The sequence below is a fragment of the Puma concolor genome, chromosome E2 (genome assembly GCF_028749965.1).
Source record: "Puma concolor isolate L17-30 chromosome E2, mPumCon1.1.hap2, whole genome shotgun sequence".
NCBI classification, from domain to species: domain Eukaryota; kingdom Metazoa; phylum Chordata; class Mammalia; order Carnivora; family Felidae; genus Puma; species Puma concolor.
The window spans coordinates 17,474,471-17,494,111 of NC_141681.1; the positions used below are offsets into that span (position 1 = coordinate 17,474,471).

Consider the following 19,641-nt stretch of genomic DNA (forward strand, 5'->3'; position numbering starts at 1 on the left):
TGCTCGCAGCATGATAATGCTTCCTGGGGTGGAACTTCTCCCCTTGTTAGCGATGAAAGCTTAAGCACTCTTATTCTGTCTGGGCTCCCAGTTATGGTGCAGAAGTACCTGCCAGGGGCTCAGAGGTACTGAGGTCTGAGATTAAAACTCTGTAAGAACTAATAGGCTACGTGGGGTGTAGAGCTGAGCCACCGTCCAATAAAGCATTAAAAGTGTCCTGACAATAAGAAATCTGGATCTGTAATTACAATGCTTTCTGCTCTCCAGTGATGCTAGAGGCATCCCCAGCCCACACCTGGAGGGGCTGAGGACCTAGTCAGGTGTGGAGGAGCAGCCCAGCCCCTCAGGGAAATCAGGGAAGCTGCAGGTTCAAAGTCTTTCTCAGGGTACAATCTGTATCCAATTTGAAAAATGATGGAGGAAAGAAATGGAACCAGAGGGATTATTCTAGCACATTCTGGTCGTGTGAGCCTGCACCTCTCAGAGGTGGTGGACCTGGTATCATTAGGCAAATGTAGATGGTACATGCAGGGAGACATTTTTATTCTAACGGTTATATATTGATTTTATGTGCATCAGAAAAATGTGTGTGTGCTACTTTGTTTACCTCAACCCCTTCCTCTGCTTTATTTTACCTCAAATTACATATCACCACCTGACACTGTATAAACTTATTAACTCATTAATTGTGTGTCTCACACTACCGTGAGATCAGGGGTTTTCTCCTCTGGTGTACTGATGTACTCCCAGGGCACAGTGCCTGGTATAGAGCAGGGCTCAATAAATATTTGTTGACTGAAAAGAAAGAAATAAAGGAAAGAAGAGAAAAGAAGAAAAGGAAAGAAGGGAGGGAGGAAGGAAGAAAGGAAGAAAAAAAAGAAAAGAAAGAAAGCAAGAGAAAGAAAGCAAGCAAGAAAGAAATCTGGATCTGTTGTCCCACCTCAAAACTTAAAGAAGAAACAATTTTTGGCCATCCTTAGAAGACACCATTAAAATTTTAATTTAGATGCTATCCAAATGCTCATCAGGTCAAGGCCTACATAACTTATAGACCAGAGAGGGTAAGAGGCAGCAACTAGCACATTTCTAGAGTTAATGCTGCTTTTAAGTATAAGTGCTGTCAACACACAAAGTACAAATGTAAAACACATCCTGTTAAAAATCAATGATTATTTTGCAAGACAACTGGAGAAATTTGGCTACTGACTCAGTATTTGATGACAGCATGAAAATACTGTTAACAGTACCAAAACCCATAAAATACCTAGGAATAAATCTAACCAAAGACGTGAAGAATCTATACACTGAAAACTATAGAAAGCTTATGAAACAAATTGAAGAAGACAGCAAAACATGGAAAAAGATTCCATGCTCCTGGATAGGAAGAACAAATATTGTTACAATGTCAATACTACCCAAAGCAATCTACATATTCAATGAAATCCCTATCAAAATAACACAGGCATTCACCACAGAGTGGAACAAACAATCCTTCAGAGGTCTCCTCCAGAGACCTTCTTTCTCGGCATCCTCGCCAACATCTGTTGTTGCCTGAGTTGTTAATGTTAGCCATTCTGACAGGTGTAAGGTGGTATCTCATTGTGGTTTTGAAGGGGCATATGCACCCCAATGTTTATAGCAGCACTATCAACAATAGCCAAAGTATGGAAAGAGCCCAAATGTCCAGTGATGGATGCATGGATAAAGAAAATGTGGTATATATATATATATATACACATACATACATATACATACAATGGAGTATTACTCGGCAATCAAAAAGAATGAAATCTTGTCATTTGCAACTATGTGGATGGAACTGGAGGGTATTATGCTAAGCAAAATTAGTCAGTCAGAGAAAGACAAATATCATATGACTTCACTCATACGAGGACTTTAAGACACAGAACAGATGAACACAAGGGAAGGGAAGCAAAAATACTATAAAAACAGGGCGGGGGACAAAACATAAGAGACTCATAAATATGGAGAACAAACAGAGAGTTACTGGAGGGGTTGTGGGAGGGGGGATGGGCTAAATGGGTAAGGGGCACTAAGGAATCTACTCCTGAAATCACTGCTGCACTATATGCTAACTAATTCGAATGTAAATTTAAAATAATAATAATAATAATAATAATAATAATAATAAAGAAAAGAAAATACTGTTAACAATAGAGTGGTTTTGTTTTTAGTAAGAACATTTTTTAGAAATATATACCAAAATATGGATAAAGTTATATGATGATTACATAGGATTTTCTTCAAAACTTTATTTACAAAAACAGGTGGAGGCTGGATTTCAACCACAGGCCCATAGTTTGCCAACCCCTGGTATAGATGAAACAAGACTGACCATGACTTGAAGATTATTGAAGCCAAGTGTTGAGTATGTGGGGATTCTCTCTACTTAGTGCACATTGGAGACTATTCATATGAATATGAAAATTTCCATAATTTCCAAAGTAAAAAGTGTGATCTTTTCCCAAGACATCAATATTTAACTTTGGTTAAATGTGTAAATAAATAATCTGAACTTAAAGTAGAAAACAGAATGAGGACTCATGATGACGGATTATAGTTTCATTTCCAAAAGGGTAAGGAACAAAAGGAAAACACAAGCATTCTACCGGAAAATCGAAACTAAAAACAGCCTATCCATGGAAATTTGCAGGACCAGAAGGTGAGGTGGTATTTGCCTGGCATGTGTATGACCAGTGAACCAGAGTACAAGGGTTTTTCCTAATACTCCCCACCTCTGACATCCTCTCCCTCTACAAGCTTGATGGGGAGGTGTTCATATTTTATGCTGGAGCCCTTCATGACTGCCTTACTGGGAGGTGATTCTCTCCTTTGAGCAGAATACATTCTCTTTTGAAAGTTCTGTGGACCAAAAGGCACATGTGGAAAGAACTTTCTGTCCCTGGCAAGCAGGGAACCAAACCCCTTCTCCTTGAACTTGGACAGTCTTCCCTCACTTGGAAGCCTCACTTATCCTCTGGTTTTAGAGAACTTAGCTGTGTTCTCACAAAGCCCAGCTCAAGGAGAAGCACCCTTCAGGGGCCACTCGGGCATACGGTGCTTTGAAATGCATCAACACCCTTTGTATCTTGGCTTCCTCGTGCCTTTTCTCTTTCTCAGGAAAAGCAATCAAGTGACCAGGAATAAATATCCCTGTACTTTGCTACCTCTGCAGAAAATGACTGAGAACGTGGCCCTGATGGGATATCTCTGTAGGTGAAATAACTGAGGGCATCAAGGCATCAATGGCCCAGGAGGCAGGATTCCTCGCACTCCTCCCTCCAGGACCCAACAGCCATGGCACATAATAAAGCCCATAATACAGCCCACTGCCAACACAATGAATGTGGGGAGAAGGGAAATAAAGAGAAGAAATAGTGTAGAAGGAGAAGACAATGGGAGGCGGATAAAAGAGGGGGCAAGGAGCAGAGGGTAGAGGAAACTAAGGACAGTGATGGCAGTGAATGGTGGAGAAGCCATTCGGTGACTCCGGGTGCCGGTTCTAGAGTCTCAGGGCTTGCCAGCCTTGCCTTACCCTGGAGGAAGAGGCCGCTCCCAGGTGGTGGTCTTGGTATTATGGTCAACATAATACACACGCCCATTAGGCAGCTCTCGTTGTTCCCATCTGCAAAACAAAGTCAAGGGAAGCATGAGATACACACTTAAAAGGCGTAAGCCCTTGTGTGAAAAGGAGTCCTTCATTACTGATGTGATGACTGATGAGAGGACAAAGACGACATGCGAGCTCAGCCCAGGGGTCAAACCTGCTTCATACTATCACTGCGGCGGCAGCCAAGAGCACTTCTTGAGTCCAAAGCTCCCCTCTATGAAGTCAATGGGCTAGGATGTGCCACAGATCACCCTAGCTTCCCCTAAATGACCCATACAAGTCTCTATCTATGGACTTTTCTAAAAGTGTGACGTGGTCATTTCAGGATCAAAGACCCCTTTAGGAATGTGATAAAAGCCAAGGACACTTTCTTTCCAAAGTGTACTTACCAACGAAAATTTGTATGCAATTTCTGGGCTTCACAGACGTCACCTAAAGTTTACCTTCAGCCTTTTCAGTCTACACTACGTTTTAAAGTCACAAATCATATGACTATCCCTGTTCTCCTAACATCACAGATATTCATGACCGCATTTCTTTTTAAAATACAAGATTCATTTACAGAGGATCTTTAACAGAGATCCGGGTGAATGAAGAAACAGCATCCTGTTATTTATGGACTGCTGTCCTCTTATTATTTACTGACTTCTCTTCTCATGAGTCTGTGTGTAAGGTAACATGAGATATGGGGTGCCAAAAGTGGCCATTCTGTGCTAGTGGAAGAATAACAAGGCAGTAGATGATCCAAAGAGATAATCTACAAGCAAAATCACTACAGAATACAGCCAAGGGCCACCCACCCAACTCCTGCTATTCCCATACTCAATGCAGTCTGACAATAACTCCCCTTTACCCAGAATATGGTAATCCATATATGAAGGATACAAAATTTTATATTTATAAAATGGCCACCACTTCATAAAGGATGTTAATGGTCCCATGAGCCTTTATGTTTTACAATGATTTCATCTGCTTCTACTTGTGGGTACTGCCTAAGAGAAGGTGACCTTTTCCAGGAAGCTAGTACAGTCAGTTCTGCTGAAATGCTTGTTTTGAAAACATAAATCTATCCCAATGTGACTGATACACGAGGGAACAATGTGAGCATGTGAATTTTGTGTTTGCTTAAGCATGGCTTTTCCTTTTAGAAACACTAAATGCACACAGATGACGTCCCCCAGCTGAACCCAGTCACATAGGAACACACGAAGCCCATATGCATCTACAGCTGCCTCAGTTTACTACGTGTTGTACGCCATATTCATCCACATCTGGCCTTACAACTCCCGTCTGATTTCAGATGATCCTCCTTGCAACCACTTTAAGACAACACTCACAAGCTCAAACACTTCTGACACCTGCTTCCACAAGTAAACTCCAGATCTTTTCATGGGAACACACACTCATTGTAGTGTTATGCACCTCAACCATTTAACATGTGAAAAACTGTGCTACCATCATTATTAGCTTCCTATTTTGTGTGTGTGCCTCTGACACATTTTTGGATGTTATGCCCCTAACCCATTTTTTTTCCTGTAAACCCTGTGGTTTTCATGGCATAATTTTTTTTGCATAGCATGATGATTTTTAGGAATACATACATAATAGCAGAGCTGACTGAATACTGAAATAATGTCCCAATTTCTATTACTAAAGGCCTGGTGCATCTATTCCAATGGATGTTAGCTTTATTTAATACCATTTCTCATTTAAACTAAAATGTCTGGGGGCGCCTGGGTGGTTCAGTCAGTTGAGGGTCTGACTTTGGCTCAGGTCATGATCTCACTGTTTGTAAGTTTGAGCCCCGCATCAGGCTCTCTGCTGTCAGCACAGAGCCCGCTTCAGATTCTCTGTCCTCCTCTCTCTCTGCCCCTCCCCCATCTCGTGCTCTCTCAAAATAAATAAACTTAAAAAATTTTTAGAAAATAGTAAAATGCCTGATCAGCAGACTGCACTGACCGACACCTCAGATGCTAGCTAGGTCAGATAAAGATATATGTGAGGTTTTTATGGCAAGGAAAGGAAGGGGGTCATCATTACCCACTGATCATCTATAATGAGCTATAGGCTCATGTTTTACCTCATGAAGTCCTTGCCTCCATCCTTTAAGGTCGGAAGTGCCATCACCATGGACGAAACAGAGGAGCAGAGAAGCTAAGTAACTTTTATGTGTCATTCCAACTCAGCTCTGACTTCCTAGCCATTGAGTTTTACCACATCATGCTGAAAGGAAGAAATGAGGAAAAAGAAGGTCGACTAGAATTTATAGGGAACCTACTACCCAGAAAACAAGGTGCCAGGTGCCTTCTCAATCCCCATCTCAAAGTAAACAGCTTTCCCCAGCACTGGAGTCCAGGTAGGGGGTCCTGGAGAATCAAGACAACTGGAGGGTAACTACAAAGGTCCACCGTGTTCATCTCTAGGCTCCGTTTTAATCAGAAGCTTCTGCTTAAACGTGATCTACCAAAAGAGACTGCACATTTTGCACCACTGGGAGGGTTAGCCCTGGGAGCAGTGAGGTCCAATGGTTCGAGTCCCACCTCTCAAAAGGGATCAGCCACTGGCTTGAGGATCAGAGTGCTACCAACAACCATTAACACATGCTCGAGAACATCTTCTCTCCTGGGTATTCTTGCTCAATGTTCTGGTCAAAATGGATATGGGTGACTTGGTCCAGGTGCTCTGATTCCTCCCACTGCAAAAAGATCTTTACACTTCATTATTTTATTAAAAGGGCAAACAATTCTGCCAAAAGTGACCAGATAAAAATGTACCCTGGGTAAAGTTAAAGATCTTCTCCCTCTAGATGCCCTTCTGAATTAAAGACAAAAGAGTAACAAATATTATCAGCTCGAGAGGCTGTTGTCCCATCCACAGAAAACCTTTCTCGCAGGGATCTTGCAGAGAAAAAAAAAAAAGCGAGGCTAACATACTATGGCTTCACACCAGATCCTCAAACTCCTCCCGTCTGCTCAGTAATAGAGTAGCAAATCTGATACCCTCTTTATTCATCTGAATTTGGAAATGAGGAGTCTTGAAAAAGATACTTGGCTTACGAGTGAGTACTGAAATATGGAAGCTCCTCAAGGAAATGGCAGCAAACCACTCTTTCATAACATCTGCTCCCAGTAAGTCTTAAGCAGCTGGTAACTCCTCAGCATCCTCTAAGAAGTTAGCTATGTCCTTCCCTTCCTTGGCAATTTCTGGCACAAAACACCAACAAAATGAGTCTGGCTCATTGTGCAGTCACTATTTGGAAACCTATCCATAATATGTGGGTGAGGCCGCACCTTTTAAAAAGACAAAATATTTGTTGTAGCAATTGCAGATGAAAGGTGCCAAAACACATTTTTCTTTATTCCAAAAATTGTGTTACAACTTTCATAAGTAGTCTCTACTTTTAGAATTCATTTTAGACAAAGAGAAAACTTTGGTTATATTATACTTTGGCTCATCTTTTAATTTGAAGATGGGATAATTCTTAAAATTCCATGAAGTAGGGGTGGCTCAGTCGGTTGGGCTTCCGACTTCGGCTCAGGTCATGATCTCACGGTCTGTGAGTTCGAGCCCCGCGTCGGGCTCTGTGCTGACAGCTCGGAGCCCGGAGCCTGCGTCAGATTCTGTGTCTCCCTCTCTCTCTGACCCTCCCCTGTTCATGCTCTGTCTCTCTCTGTCTCAAAAATAAATAAACATTAAAAAAAAAATTCCATGAAGTAAATGTCTTTAATTGACACAGGGGTATTCCCACACGCTGGCAGAAAATCAGTGCAAAGACCTCCTCGCTTATATTCAAGAGGTACAGCAGCTCTTTCCAAGCCCAGATAAGATCTGTCCATCCCATCTTTGATCCCACCTGATCCTAGAAATGAAAGGCTCTCTTTCAAGGGCTGTTATTGTCCAGCAAATTTCAATGTTCTTGTATGAACCCTCTCAACTGGCTTCACTGGAAAAATAGTTACCAGAGGAACAAGACCTTTCTTGCATTGCCTTTTTTGATATCTACATTTTTCCTTTTGAAATTGGACTCCTGCTCAGATTAAATGTCCATATGGGTCCTCCCTGATCCATGACCTGGCCTAACTGCTTTTCTTAGAGAACTCGCAACTCCTCCCTTACCTGCATGGCTCCTCAGAATTCACACAAATCTCTTCCCTTCATTCACTGCAGCACAGTCGGTCAATTCTGTCCACAATCAAAAGAACCTCCCAATTCTCAGCTCTCCTCGGTAACTGCTGACCCACATAGATTAAGCCTTCCCACTGTCTTGGTTCGGTCTCCCCAGGCCAAGAAAGTGATACTGGCAGCGACCTTTCATTGGCACGTCCCTGTCAGGGGTGAGGTTTCTGTCCCTTATAAGCATCTTCTTCACACTGAGATAAAAAGGCTTTTCAATCCAACTACCCATGGGTCTCAATACTGCATCCTGGTCACATGGCCATATCCTCTCCCATTGAATAGCTTCCTTTGATGTTCTCAGAAACAGTGTTCAAAGCATCAAGCTTGATTCAGGTCCCTTCCCAACACATTGCTCCTTGGCCTTCAACGAGAAACATTCAGTTCAACCATGGACTACACAGAGTCTTTGTATTTGAAGGCACTTGAAAAGTAGCCTCCAATTGCAATTAATTTTAGGTAAATTTTTTAACCTATGCTACCTTTGCTCCTATGCCTTTTATTCAGTTATCTTCCATGCCCATGCCCCAATCACACCCCTCACCGTCATTAAAAGGGTAAAAATCCCATCGTGAGGATGACATCCTATCCGTTCTCTCCTGTGTTATCTGAAAGAAACTGTCTGGTCCCCTAAACGTAGTCACTACACTCCTGTGGAAGGTTTCCTAAAAGGTCTTCAGAAAATTCTCGATTATTCTGCCATTCAGCCAACCCTGACCAACATACCTACTGGGCAGACTTCCCTGATGTGTGGACAGAATCACATTTTCACCAACAGTAGGAATAAGATGGAAAGGGCTAACAGCTACAGGAGTAGTTCAGGTTAGTGTCAGAGACATTCTCTTTAAAAGGCCCTTACAGGGGTGCCTGGGTGGCTCAGCTGGTTAAGCCGCCCGACTTCAGCTCAGGTCACGATCTTGCAGTCTTTGAGTTTGAGCCCTGCGTCGGGCTCTGTGCTGACAGCTCAGAGCCAGGAGTCTGCTTTGGATTCCGTGTCTCCCTCTCTCTGCCCTTCCCCTGCTCGTACTCTGTCTCTCTCTCCCTCTCTTTCAAAAATAAATAAACATTAAAAAAAAATAAAAAACAAAAAAAATAAGAGGCCCTTACAGATTTACCTACCAATGTGCTCAAAAATTCAATCTTAGTAAAAGTATTACTAATTTTTATTATTTATTAATTTGCTGCCTTTGACTAATAGAGTCAGTGGGCAATGGTAAAGTTGATCTCACTCAAAATACACAATGTTAGAAAACAAAGTCAAGCCAGAACTCTACACACCCCGCAAAATAAAGATGCCCTGCTGGTTACATAGACAAAAACTAAACTGCAAAAAAAAAGACACTGAAAGTACCCAAGTATTCTTTCTTCTTTTAAATTTTTTTTTAATGTTCATTTATTTTTGAGAGAGAAAGACAGAGACAGAGAGCAAGTGGGGAAGGGGCAGAGAGAGGGAGACACAAAATCGGAAGCAGGCTCCAGGCTCTGAGCTGTTAGCACAGAGCCCGACGCACGGCTTAAACTCATGAACTGTGAGATCACGACCTGAGCCAAAGTCGCATGCTGAACCTACTGGGCCACCCAGTCCTCTCATAAAAGTATTCAAGTATTCTTAAAGCTGCGTATGTGGCAGTTCAACTCCCCACAGGCAAAAACCTCATGGGATTTACAGCTTCTTATTTTATGCTCTTCTAATAAAGGACTCTGAACCAAATCTTATTCCCCAAACTTTAGCCACTTCCTGGGTGAACCGTAAGATTTATTTTCTCTGTTAGGGACATTTTCAGACTTTTATGAGGCAGAAATCTGGTGCAATGGAACAAATTTCCCATTCACTGTTTTCACTGCTTCAGTAGATCCTTTGTAAACTGGGTAGGAAATGTGTTAAACTCGGTCTTCCCCCAAGAAACCTTCTTGAGATATTGGGCTTTCCGTTCAATCTAAGCACACTAACCCCTTCTTTAAAACTACCAACAACCAGTACTTTATGCCCTGTAAGCAGAGAATGGCACAGTTGAGCCTCAATCAAGGCTTCTGAATTAAGTCTTTTTTTTCCTTCTTCTTCAACCTTCTAATTTCTTTGCATTGGAAAAGTTTCCAAGGCTCCTCAATGAAAGATGGAAACATTAAAATGTATGGTTTTACTGAGAGCAAGGGAATTCCTGGAGATGGTATGCATGTAAAAAAAAAAAAAAGTTTAACATGTTCGTTGACAAATAATCTTGCAAATAAATTTGGCAAGGCAGAGAAAAACAGTCACCCTTTAAAACATAGTTGGTGGGAGCAAAAATGGGTAGACTCTTTCAAAAGGGCAATTTGGCAACTTGGTCGAAAACTTTTCCTCTGTGAATATCCTTTAACTCAGCGGCTCTGCTTCTAGGATGGATGCTGAGGAAATAAGTATGTGTCAAAGATTTAGCTATAAGCGCATCTGTCACAGTATGTGACATGTTCTACAAAAAATGGAAACAACCTCAATGCCTCTAAATGGAGGATTAGTAAAATAAATTATGTTATTTCTATAATAAGTATTCACTCATCAAAAATAACATGATATGGGACGCCTGGGTGGCTCAGTCGGTTGAGCATCTGACTCTTGATTTCAGCTCAGGTCATGATCGGTTCATGGGTCCGAGCCCCGCTTCAGGCTCTCGCTGGCAACGTGGATTCTTTCTCTCTCTCCCTCTCTCTGCCCCTCCCCTCCTCGCGTGCGCTCTCTCTCTCTCTCAAAATAAATAAATATTGGGGCGCCTGGGTGGCGCAGTCGGTTAAGCGTCCTACTTCAGCCAGGTCACGATCTCCCGGTCCGTGAGTTCGAGCCCCGCGTCGGGCTCTGGGCTGATGGCTCAGAGCCTGGAGCCTGTTTCTGATTCTGTGTCTCCCTCTCTCTCTGCCCCTCCCCCATTCATGCTCTGTCTCTCTCTGTCCCAAAAAAATAAATAAACGTTAAAAAAATAAATAAATAAATAAATAAATACATATTTTAAAAAAAATTTTTAAGAAAATAACATTATAGATGATATTAACTTGTCCAGATATTTATAATATGTTGCAATATATAACATGATATATATAATATAATATAATATAATATAATATAATATAATATAATATAATATAATATAATTATATAATACATTGCAAGCTAAAATCACAGGCATAATACAAATTTTTGTTTAAAAACTTATATAAATATGCTATTTTCATTAAATCTAAAATGCCATCAATTATATGATTTAACATATCACTGAGAAAGAAAAGAATACTGCCAATTAAGCTTGTATATTACATTTTGATTTTAAAGTTTAAATGTGAAATAACAAGCATATCAAAATCAACAAAATGTAGAGGGTGTGTGAAAATTTTTGCGACGTCAGTGTAGGGAAGAATTTTAGACAAGACCCAAATGGTACATGAAGATTAACAAACTTGGCCACTTTAAATTTTGAACTCCTGTACAATGAAAGATAACGTTAAAAAGTGAAAAGACAAGCCACAGACTGGAAGAAAATATCTGCAATGCATGTAATTGAAAAGCAAGGAGTCCCCAGCTCATATTAAGAAACCTTACAGGGGTGCCTGGGCGGCTCAGTCGGTTGAGCGGCCGACTTCGGCTCAGGTCACGATCTCACAGTTCGTGAGTTCGAGCCCCGCATCAGGCTCTGGGCTGATGGCTCAGAGCCTGGAGCCTGCTTCCGATTCTGTGTCTCCCTCTCTCTCTGCCCATCCCCCATTCATGCTCTGTCTCTCTCTGTGTCAAAAATAAATAAACATTAAAAAAAAATTAAAAAAAAAAAAGAAACCTTACAGATTAAAGAGAAAAAGACAAACGGTTAAACAGAAGAATGAACAAAAATGTATGAACAGGCAACTCACGAAGAAGGAAATCAAAGAACCAAATAAAAACATGTGAGAAGAGGTTCAATGTCAGTGGTAATCAAGGACATTCAAATCAAAACCACAAAGAGATACACCACTCACAGACATTAAGCTGGCCAAAATGAAAAAACAAAAAAAATCTCACAATTTTAAGTTTTAGCAGGAATGCTTAGTATGTATGCTCGTGGGAATGTAAGAATCGGTGGGCAATTTGATAGTATCTACTAAAATTGAAGATCTTCAATCCCTACAGTGACATTCCAGGTCCAGCATATGCCTTAAAAGAACAGACACACAGACAAAAAGACATGCACAGAAAAACTTCATTGTAGCGTTGTTTATAATTGTGAAGAGATAATAATATAAAATATGAAAACATTTATTTATTGTTATACCATTAAATTTACAAATGGAAGATATAAATTACATATAAAATATTACTAAATATGTTTGTTAAAATAATATAGATGTGTAAATATATGTTTACATAAATTTTTATATTTTATATTTATATATCAGATATAGGGTAAGTATAAATAAATGTGAATTATAAATAAAATGCTATCTATTCATACTATAGAATACCTTATAGCACTTTCAATGAATGTACCAAGTTCCACCTTATCTCTGTATACAGGGAAGGGAATCGGGAAGAGGCTCACGGAGACTTTCTAATGTATTTGTAATTTCTTCATCAAGAGTTTAAAAAAGGGAAGTCTGTAGTAAATATAGCATAATGCTAAAATCTGATACAGCTGGGTGGTGATAGGTATTTCTTACATTACAGTCCATTCTTACCTGCATGCTTAAAATATTTTATGATAAAAAAATAAATTTTAAAAGCACAAGCTGTAAAACGATCAGATTTTGGTAGGCATGTTTTTATGTGTATGTGTCTGTATATGTGGTCCTGGGCAAATTGCTTAAAAGGTCTCCCATTCTGCAAATGAGGATAAAAGCAGCTACCACACAGAGCGTTGTGAAAACTGCACCAAATAATCCACGGGCAAAACTTAGCAGCCCCTACACACTGTAAACGCCGAACACATGTTAGCTATTACTAATGGTCAGGAAAAAACACACACAGTCTGCAAAGCACCAATGCTTAAATCTGGGTGTTTGTTATTGTTGTTCTTCTTTCTTCTCCGTTTTCTTTTTCTACTTAGAATCTTTTTTAATTTTAAATGCTACTGAGAATGTGAAATCATTTACCTAGTCATTAACAAACACTTCTCACTCCGTCTCCCTAGAAGCCAGGTCCTAGGCTAGGAGCTGGGGATACAAAGATGGACGTAACGCTCTCTGCTCTTGTGGAACTCTCCAGAAAGTGTAGTAAAAATGGATATTCGTAATTACACATGAAGAGATACACATAATAGTGTGAGAACATCTCACGGGCCAGCCTTGGACAACAGAAGAGTCTTCGGAAGTAAGGTTTCCTTCTGAGATGATGAGGAGGAAGCCAGAAGCACGCACTATTCAGCATTACCTAAGCATGTAATAATCCTTGCACAGCCAAGAACTAAACCATATTCAGCAAAAAAGGCACCGAGTCTCCCAGTATAATCCTTTAATCTGGTGCTACTCAAAGCATAGTCCGTGGCCCAAACTGTTACTGTTTAGCAGAAAAAAGTACAGAAGTTTCCAAGCATTTAGAAACTTTTGTACCAATCTGGCATTGCCACAACATCTAAATTTATGTGATCGGTGGATAAGTAGAGAACAAAAGTATAAGGATTCTTAACGGATTGAAAATAAGAAAATAAAACAAAAAAGGCAGGGGTGAGGGGGGACTGGTTCCACACAGTGTAAGAAGTACTGTTTTAAAACTCCTTGGGTAAGGATCTTTGGCGAGTGCCAAAAATGAGTTTGGAATGAAATGCAATGGCAGCGACTGGTTTATAACTTAGCAGAGAAGCTCCAAATTCCGACGTCTCTTAAAGCTCTCTACAAACAAAACGTCCGAGAGCTCTTAGCAGATTATCATCCTTGACAGTGTCTGAAGGAGCACCTGGAGAAAAGGGCCTCTGGGTCTCCATAACCGGGTGTGGAGGCAGGGGAGATGGCAAACCCAAAAGATCTAGAAAACACCCCTCCTCAATTAATTCTACTTTGAGGCAGGAAACAGACAGGCCAGCCAATGACTGCGGGAGAAAAAGGACGGTGTGAAATGGCAGTGCTGAGGTAAGTCGGCAGTCCAAACACAACGGCCTCCCTTATGTAAGAAACCACAGCAGAGTGCAGGCCGCCAGAGGAAAATAATGTGCCTCTGTGCGCGAGGGACTGAGCGAGCTGCAGAGCCCAGGATGCACTTAGAGTTTATCTAAGCCATGTACGCACGCTCTGTTAATGAGCGTTTGGTTCCCAAAGTGGGCTCGGTGCTGATAAAAAACAGATGCAGGGCCAGCTGATCAAAGTGGCCTCACTCCCCACCGCCCACTGCCTGGACCACTATCTCACCATGTCTCCTGAGCCTTCCTGGCACCCCCTTCTTTGATGCACATTTGCAACCTGAAAATGCCACACCCTTCCAGTTGGCTTCTTTCATGTTAATTAAATTTCAAAGTACAGAAAGCTGGAGGGTTTGGACGCAGGGAGAGAGAAAAGGGACGAGGGGTGCCCTGTTTGTGGGCTTCCACAGCCCAGCCTCCAGGAGCCTTCAGTCCTTAAAACATGCAGACGTGTGTAACCTCTTCAAGACCAGAGTCGCAACTATTGCAGAAAGGCAACACAGCAACCAGGAAGATGGGCCCTTGGGATCCCCAAGTGAACCTGCTCTATCGCTCAGTTGAGCAGATGAGGTTGGGAAGAGACAGTCGGCTGGATGCCTTGATAAAGCAGGGCTGCGTGGCTCAGAAATGCCTTAGCAAAGAGGACACACGCCCCGCCGTATCTGCCAGTGCACAAGGACCCCTAGTGAGCAGGGAAGAGCGTCCCCCACCCTGTGAGAGACATATTTCAACCCAAAGCCAGTCAAACCCAGTGGGTGACAGCCTTCCACTGTTGCCTCTGGGAAGAAAGTGCAATATTCCTGTCACAGTTGCTATTTGAAGCATCAAAGAAGCAGAACACATTCATGCAGGTGGAAGAAAAAAAAAAGATGGCACTTAAATTTATTCATTACAAATACATCTGGGGGGCCTACTTTGTGTCAGGCTCCTGTCACCATGACTTTTATAGCCCACCGGGGCAGAGAGATGCGAAAGAAGCAAATACACTTTGTGAGAAGAGTTACAGTAGGCACGGCAGTTCGACCTTGTCTGCCAGGGATCAAGGAAGGATTCCCAGGGGAAGTGCTGACTGATTAATGGAAAAAACAGTGAGTGTTAGGAAAGAGCGACCTGCATGGTGAAGGGTCCTAAGTCCAGAGAAAGGGAGGTCCATCTGTCAAACCAACCTAAGTTATTAAGGCTGGAGCTTAGAGAGCAAGGCAGAGAGAGTCTTCCATGGAAGGTCGGAGGGGTAGGTGGGGTCATATGGTGTGGGGCTTTTTAGGCCTGATTAAGGATTTGAGAATTTATCCCCATCGACAGTAGGCAGCCGTGGTAGCATTCTCGGTGTGAAATGTCATTATTCAGAGGTTGATTTAAAAAGGTTAAAATTACGTTTAAGAAAAAAAAAAGGGGGGGGGGGGCGCCTGAATGGCTCGGTTGGTTGAGCGTCCGACTTCGGCTCAGGTCATGATCTCACGGTCCGTGAGTTCAAGCCCCGCATCAGGCTCTGTGCTGACCACTCAGAGCCTGGAGCCTGTTTCAGATTCTGTGTCTCCCTCTCTCTCTGCCCCTCCCCTGTTCATGCTCTGTCTCTCTCTGTCTCAAAAATAAATAAACGTTTAAAAATAAAAATAAAAATAAATAAAATACAATACAATACAATACAATACAATACAATACAATACAATACAATACAATAAAATAAAATAAAATAAAATAAAATAAAATAAAATAAAATGGTTAAAATTGGTCTCCTGACTCCTAAAGCCAAGATACCAGGAGTAAAGGAATAACCGCTCTTGTCTGGATCTCCTGAACTTGTAAAGAAGCTGGTGTGGTGATGGTAGGTCTGTGGCTTGGAAGGGTCACTGCAGGAGGCATGTCCTCTCCGACTTGCCATCACAGAGCAGTGAACCGGAAACATGCCATCCTCATGCCACACACCCAGCAGCCCTGGTGGCAATCTCCAATCTCCTGGGCCTGAGCCAGCCTGCAAAGTACCGAGCTCCCTACTGTCTTAGGGGTTGCTGCCTTAGGATGGAAAACTGGGTCTCAATACCCTTCTCCAGACTGTCATACATGTCCCACACAGGGGACCCACACACGGATCTCATCACATTCTAAATGCTCTAAGGAAAAGAGAGTGTTCAAACTCTACCTCAGAAAAGTGTTCAGCCTCTGGCAGAGGTGGGGGTGGGGAATCGGCTTCCCTGGGCTGCTCCATCTGCCAAACTCAGAATAAAGAGTGTTTTCAGAGCCTGGAGTTTTCCAGCTGCCTGGAAACAGGAAGAGCCCAATCCCAGAGAACAGTAACCCTCACACACACCCTACATAAAGACATGTTGAGCCATTAGCCCTAATTGCCTGTGACTGACACAGGAGTGAAGCCGGCCTTCCAGGCATTTGCTCAGCGAAAAGAAAACAAACAGCTCACAGGGGACACGAGCAGCCATTTTCTCTCCTTTCTGCCAAAATGATTCTGCTCTGTTCCCCCCAAATTACAGCATACAGATTTGAAATTACAAACCAAACAAAGGTCTTTCTAGTATCCTTTACCACATATAAAAGAGAAAATAAATCTCGGTAGGGAAGAGCTGGACACAAGCAATTGGTTATTAATCTTCTCGCAAAATCAAAAACTTCACAAAAACTTTTCAGAGGCACCTCTCAATACCCCAATTCTCTCCAGGTTTGAGGTATTAGAAACTATTTGCAATACTCTTCATTTATTCATACTTTATTAAGAAATATGTTAGGTAGTATGCCAAATGCTAAGGATGTGATATGTATGTGGTAAAAATCACATCTGCCTTCAGATTTACGATTTTTGTTTCTAACAAGGGGGTTTTCTAAAGAGGTTTAAGAACACATGGCATGTTATACATCAAGCTAGAGACCATGCGTCCTTCCCCTGTCCCTTATGAATTAATTACAAGGGTACAGAGGACCCACCTACATGCCACGACCACCACCACCACCACCACCAGCAGCAGCCAGACCACAGCGACTGTGGTGATATGGACACTGGTTTCCTCAGTACCAAACTGATAACTAGGATGGACCCTGGGACGACAATAGGACGGGCCCTGACTATGACTGGTAGTTGCTGAGATAAGACTTCATTTCTCAGTTCAGAACCATTTCCTTCCTTTATGGCTCTTTCACAGCCAATTCAAAAATATTCACCAATTGGAACATCCTCCATTGGGTGAGCGCTTCACACATACCCTTAACTTCCTGTAGAGCTATGCATGATTGTTAATCCCCCCTTACACAGACGGTAAGCCATTTGAGCAAGGTCACATAGGGTCCAGTGGGGATTTGAAGCCAGATTGATTTGATTCCCAGGTCCATGCTTTAATCTCTATTTGCTACCTAGTCAAACTGGAACTTCCCTTGGTCTTAGTGGAGCCATCTTCTTATCATCCAAGGTCTTTACTGTCTAAACCATAGGATGGCAAGAAAACTAGTAGTTCATGTTAATTACCATCAGCCCCGGCTACAGGAGTAATACACAGTAATATTCAGAGCCTAAAGCCCTCTATAGACTGTTAAGATAAAGAGAGAAAAGCTGTTTTCTAAGCAGGATCTAGGCAAACACCCTCCAAAGACTAAGGAAGGCAAAATGAGCTCCTTGTTCCATAAAAGCCACACTCTTTTTTCCAAGTCGTGGTATAAGGTAGCATTGATTCTGCCCCTGATGATTTAGATTCTTTTTAAGATTTATGGAGAACGAGCAGGTCTTCTACACCTCCCTCGCTCCTATGCATGGCAGCGTCCCCAGAGACCACGAGCCACGAGGTAATAAATAACCACGTTGTTTCTGTCCTAGTGAAGGAGCCTCAGATTTGAGTGGGGGTAGCACTGCTGGAAGGCTACTCACCCAGCAGGCAGAGCATCGAGGGCCTGAGCAGACGCCGGGAGCTGCTGTGTGCCTGAAGTGCTGGGCTCCTCGCCTTCCGCCGGTGTGGCTGGAACAGGGAGAGACACTGCAGTGGGGTTCGGGGTCACACTCGACACCGCAGCAGGCGAGGGTGCCACACCAACAACAGAGGACTCTTCGGGATCAGTGGCTGCAGAGGGTTCATCATTCACTGGAAGTACAGATCATATTCAAGAGATCGACTCAGACTTGTGTTCACGTTTACTAGATTTTTCACTTAAAGTGGTAACACAGTACCTTAATCATTTTACCATGCATGTATCTGGTGACAGCAAAAAGTTCTACAAAACATAACTTTGGAAATGAGAGCAAGTCAGTAATGGCCTGTCCCCACTCCTTCCCCACCCCCACCAAAAAAAATCGGGAGATGGATCTGAAATAAATATATTAAGTGTTACCTCTTTTTTATACTTTCATTGAATTTTTCTAACATATTATGATCACATACTGCAATAAAAGAGTAGCAGGAAGGAGGGTAACAGGGAGGTGTGTTGGTGCTAAATGAAGCAAGCCAATGCCACGTTTATAGGGTCATATTCCTCTCTTTAAACTTGTCATTTGTCTGCTGGGTACAAATGGTAACTTCCTTCAAAAAGCTCTCTCTACTCGCAGAGGCCAAAATTTCCAACAATGTGTTTGTTCTTTCAAAGACTCATGCTCAAAGTACGGAACAAAGATGAATACTGCAGATGAAAAAGATGGGCTCTAAAGATAAAGGACTTGTCTTCAAGATAACAATAGACAAAGAGACAGAAGTCAAATAAGCCTGTTCCGAGACTCCTTATTTCTCCATTTCTTTATTTCTTTGATGACCACTCATGTTCACAAGGACTCCAAGACACTGCAATATCCTCCCACTCCAAAAGGGATCAAAGTTTCCGAAGAATTCTGCGAAAGTAGATAAGCCATAGGCAGAGAATTTTCTATATGTGATTGCACATATGCACATTTGTACTAGAATTTTGTAGGAAAACCTCTTAGGTGTGATTTCAGCTCATCTGCCTAATTCAGAAATTCTTTTTGCAGTTTCTTTTTTTTTTTTTTTTTCAACGTTTATTTTTATTTTGGGGACAGAGAGAGACAGAGCATGAACGGGGGAGGGGCAGAGAGAGAGGGAGACACAGAATCGGAAACAGGCTCCAGGCTCTGAGCCATCAGCCCAGAGCCCGACGCGGGGCTCGAACTCCCGGACCGCGAGATCGTGACCTGGCTGAAGTCGGACGCTTAACCGACTGCGCCACCCAGGCACCCCTCTTTTTGCGGTTTCAAATGCAACAAACGTACTATCTAGATTCTTCTTACACACTTCATCTGACAGGAGCTTGCTACAGAGCCATTCCATTGTTGAACAGATGTACCTGCCGGCAGGTTTTCCTCATGTTAAGTAAGTGGATTCCATTAACTGATCTTAGCCCCCAGCCCCACGCAGTGCAGACTAAGTACCCGGCCACCCCCTTTCTCATCCACCTTCTCCAGTTAGAAGGCCTGCTCTTGCTTTAATGTTTCTAGGCCCTTCCCTTCTTATCACCAGGCTGCTTTCTTCTAGGTATCTTCTTCTACTGCCTCTCCTCAATAATGACAGCAGGAACGGAACAAAATAAATCAGATCCCATCAGACCAGCGCAGTCAGCTTTCTGATAGAAGTGGTATTAGTTAACTTGTACAGAACCCCAGTGTATGCCAGGCAAAGTGCAAAGCATTTTGGATTCTCTCATGTTAGCCTCACATACAACCGTACACATTCGGTACAATTAACATCCCCAGTTTACAGTTGTGGCAACTGAGGCTCAAAGAGGTTAAAGAAC

General features: G+C 42.3%; 1 protein-coding gene across 1 annotated transcript in view; it reads right to left on the reverse strand.

Moving 5' to 3' along the window:
• The window catches only part of WWP2 (WW domain containing E3 ubiquitin protein ligase 2), a 149,408-nt gene that overhangs the window by 26,658 nt on the left and 103,109 nt on the right, over positions 1-19,641 (reverse strand). The window contains exons 8-9 of the mRNA XM_086689042.1: positions 17,777-17,987; positions 3,557-3,646 (exon numbers count right to left, since the gene is read on the reverse strand). Coding sequence (XP_086545168.1) covers positions 3,557-3,646; positions 17,777-17,987 — 301 coding nt within the window. The remainder of the gene's footprint in view (positions 1-3,556; positions 3,647-17,776; positions 17,988-19,641) is intronic.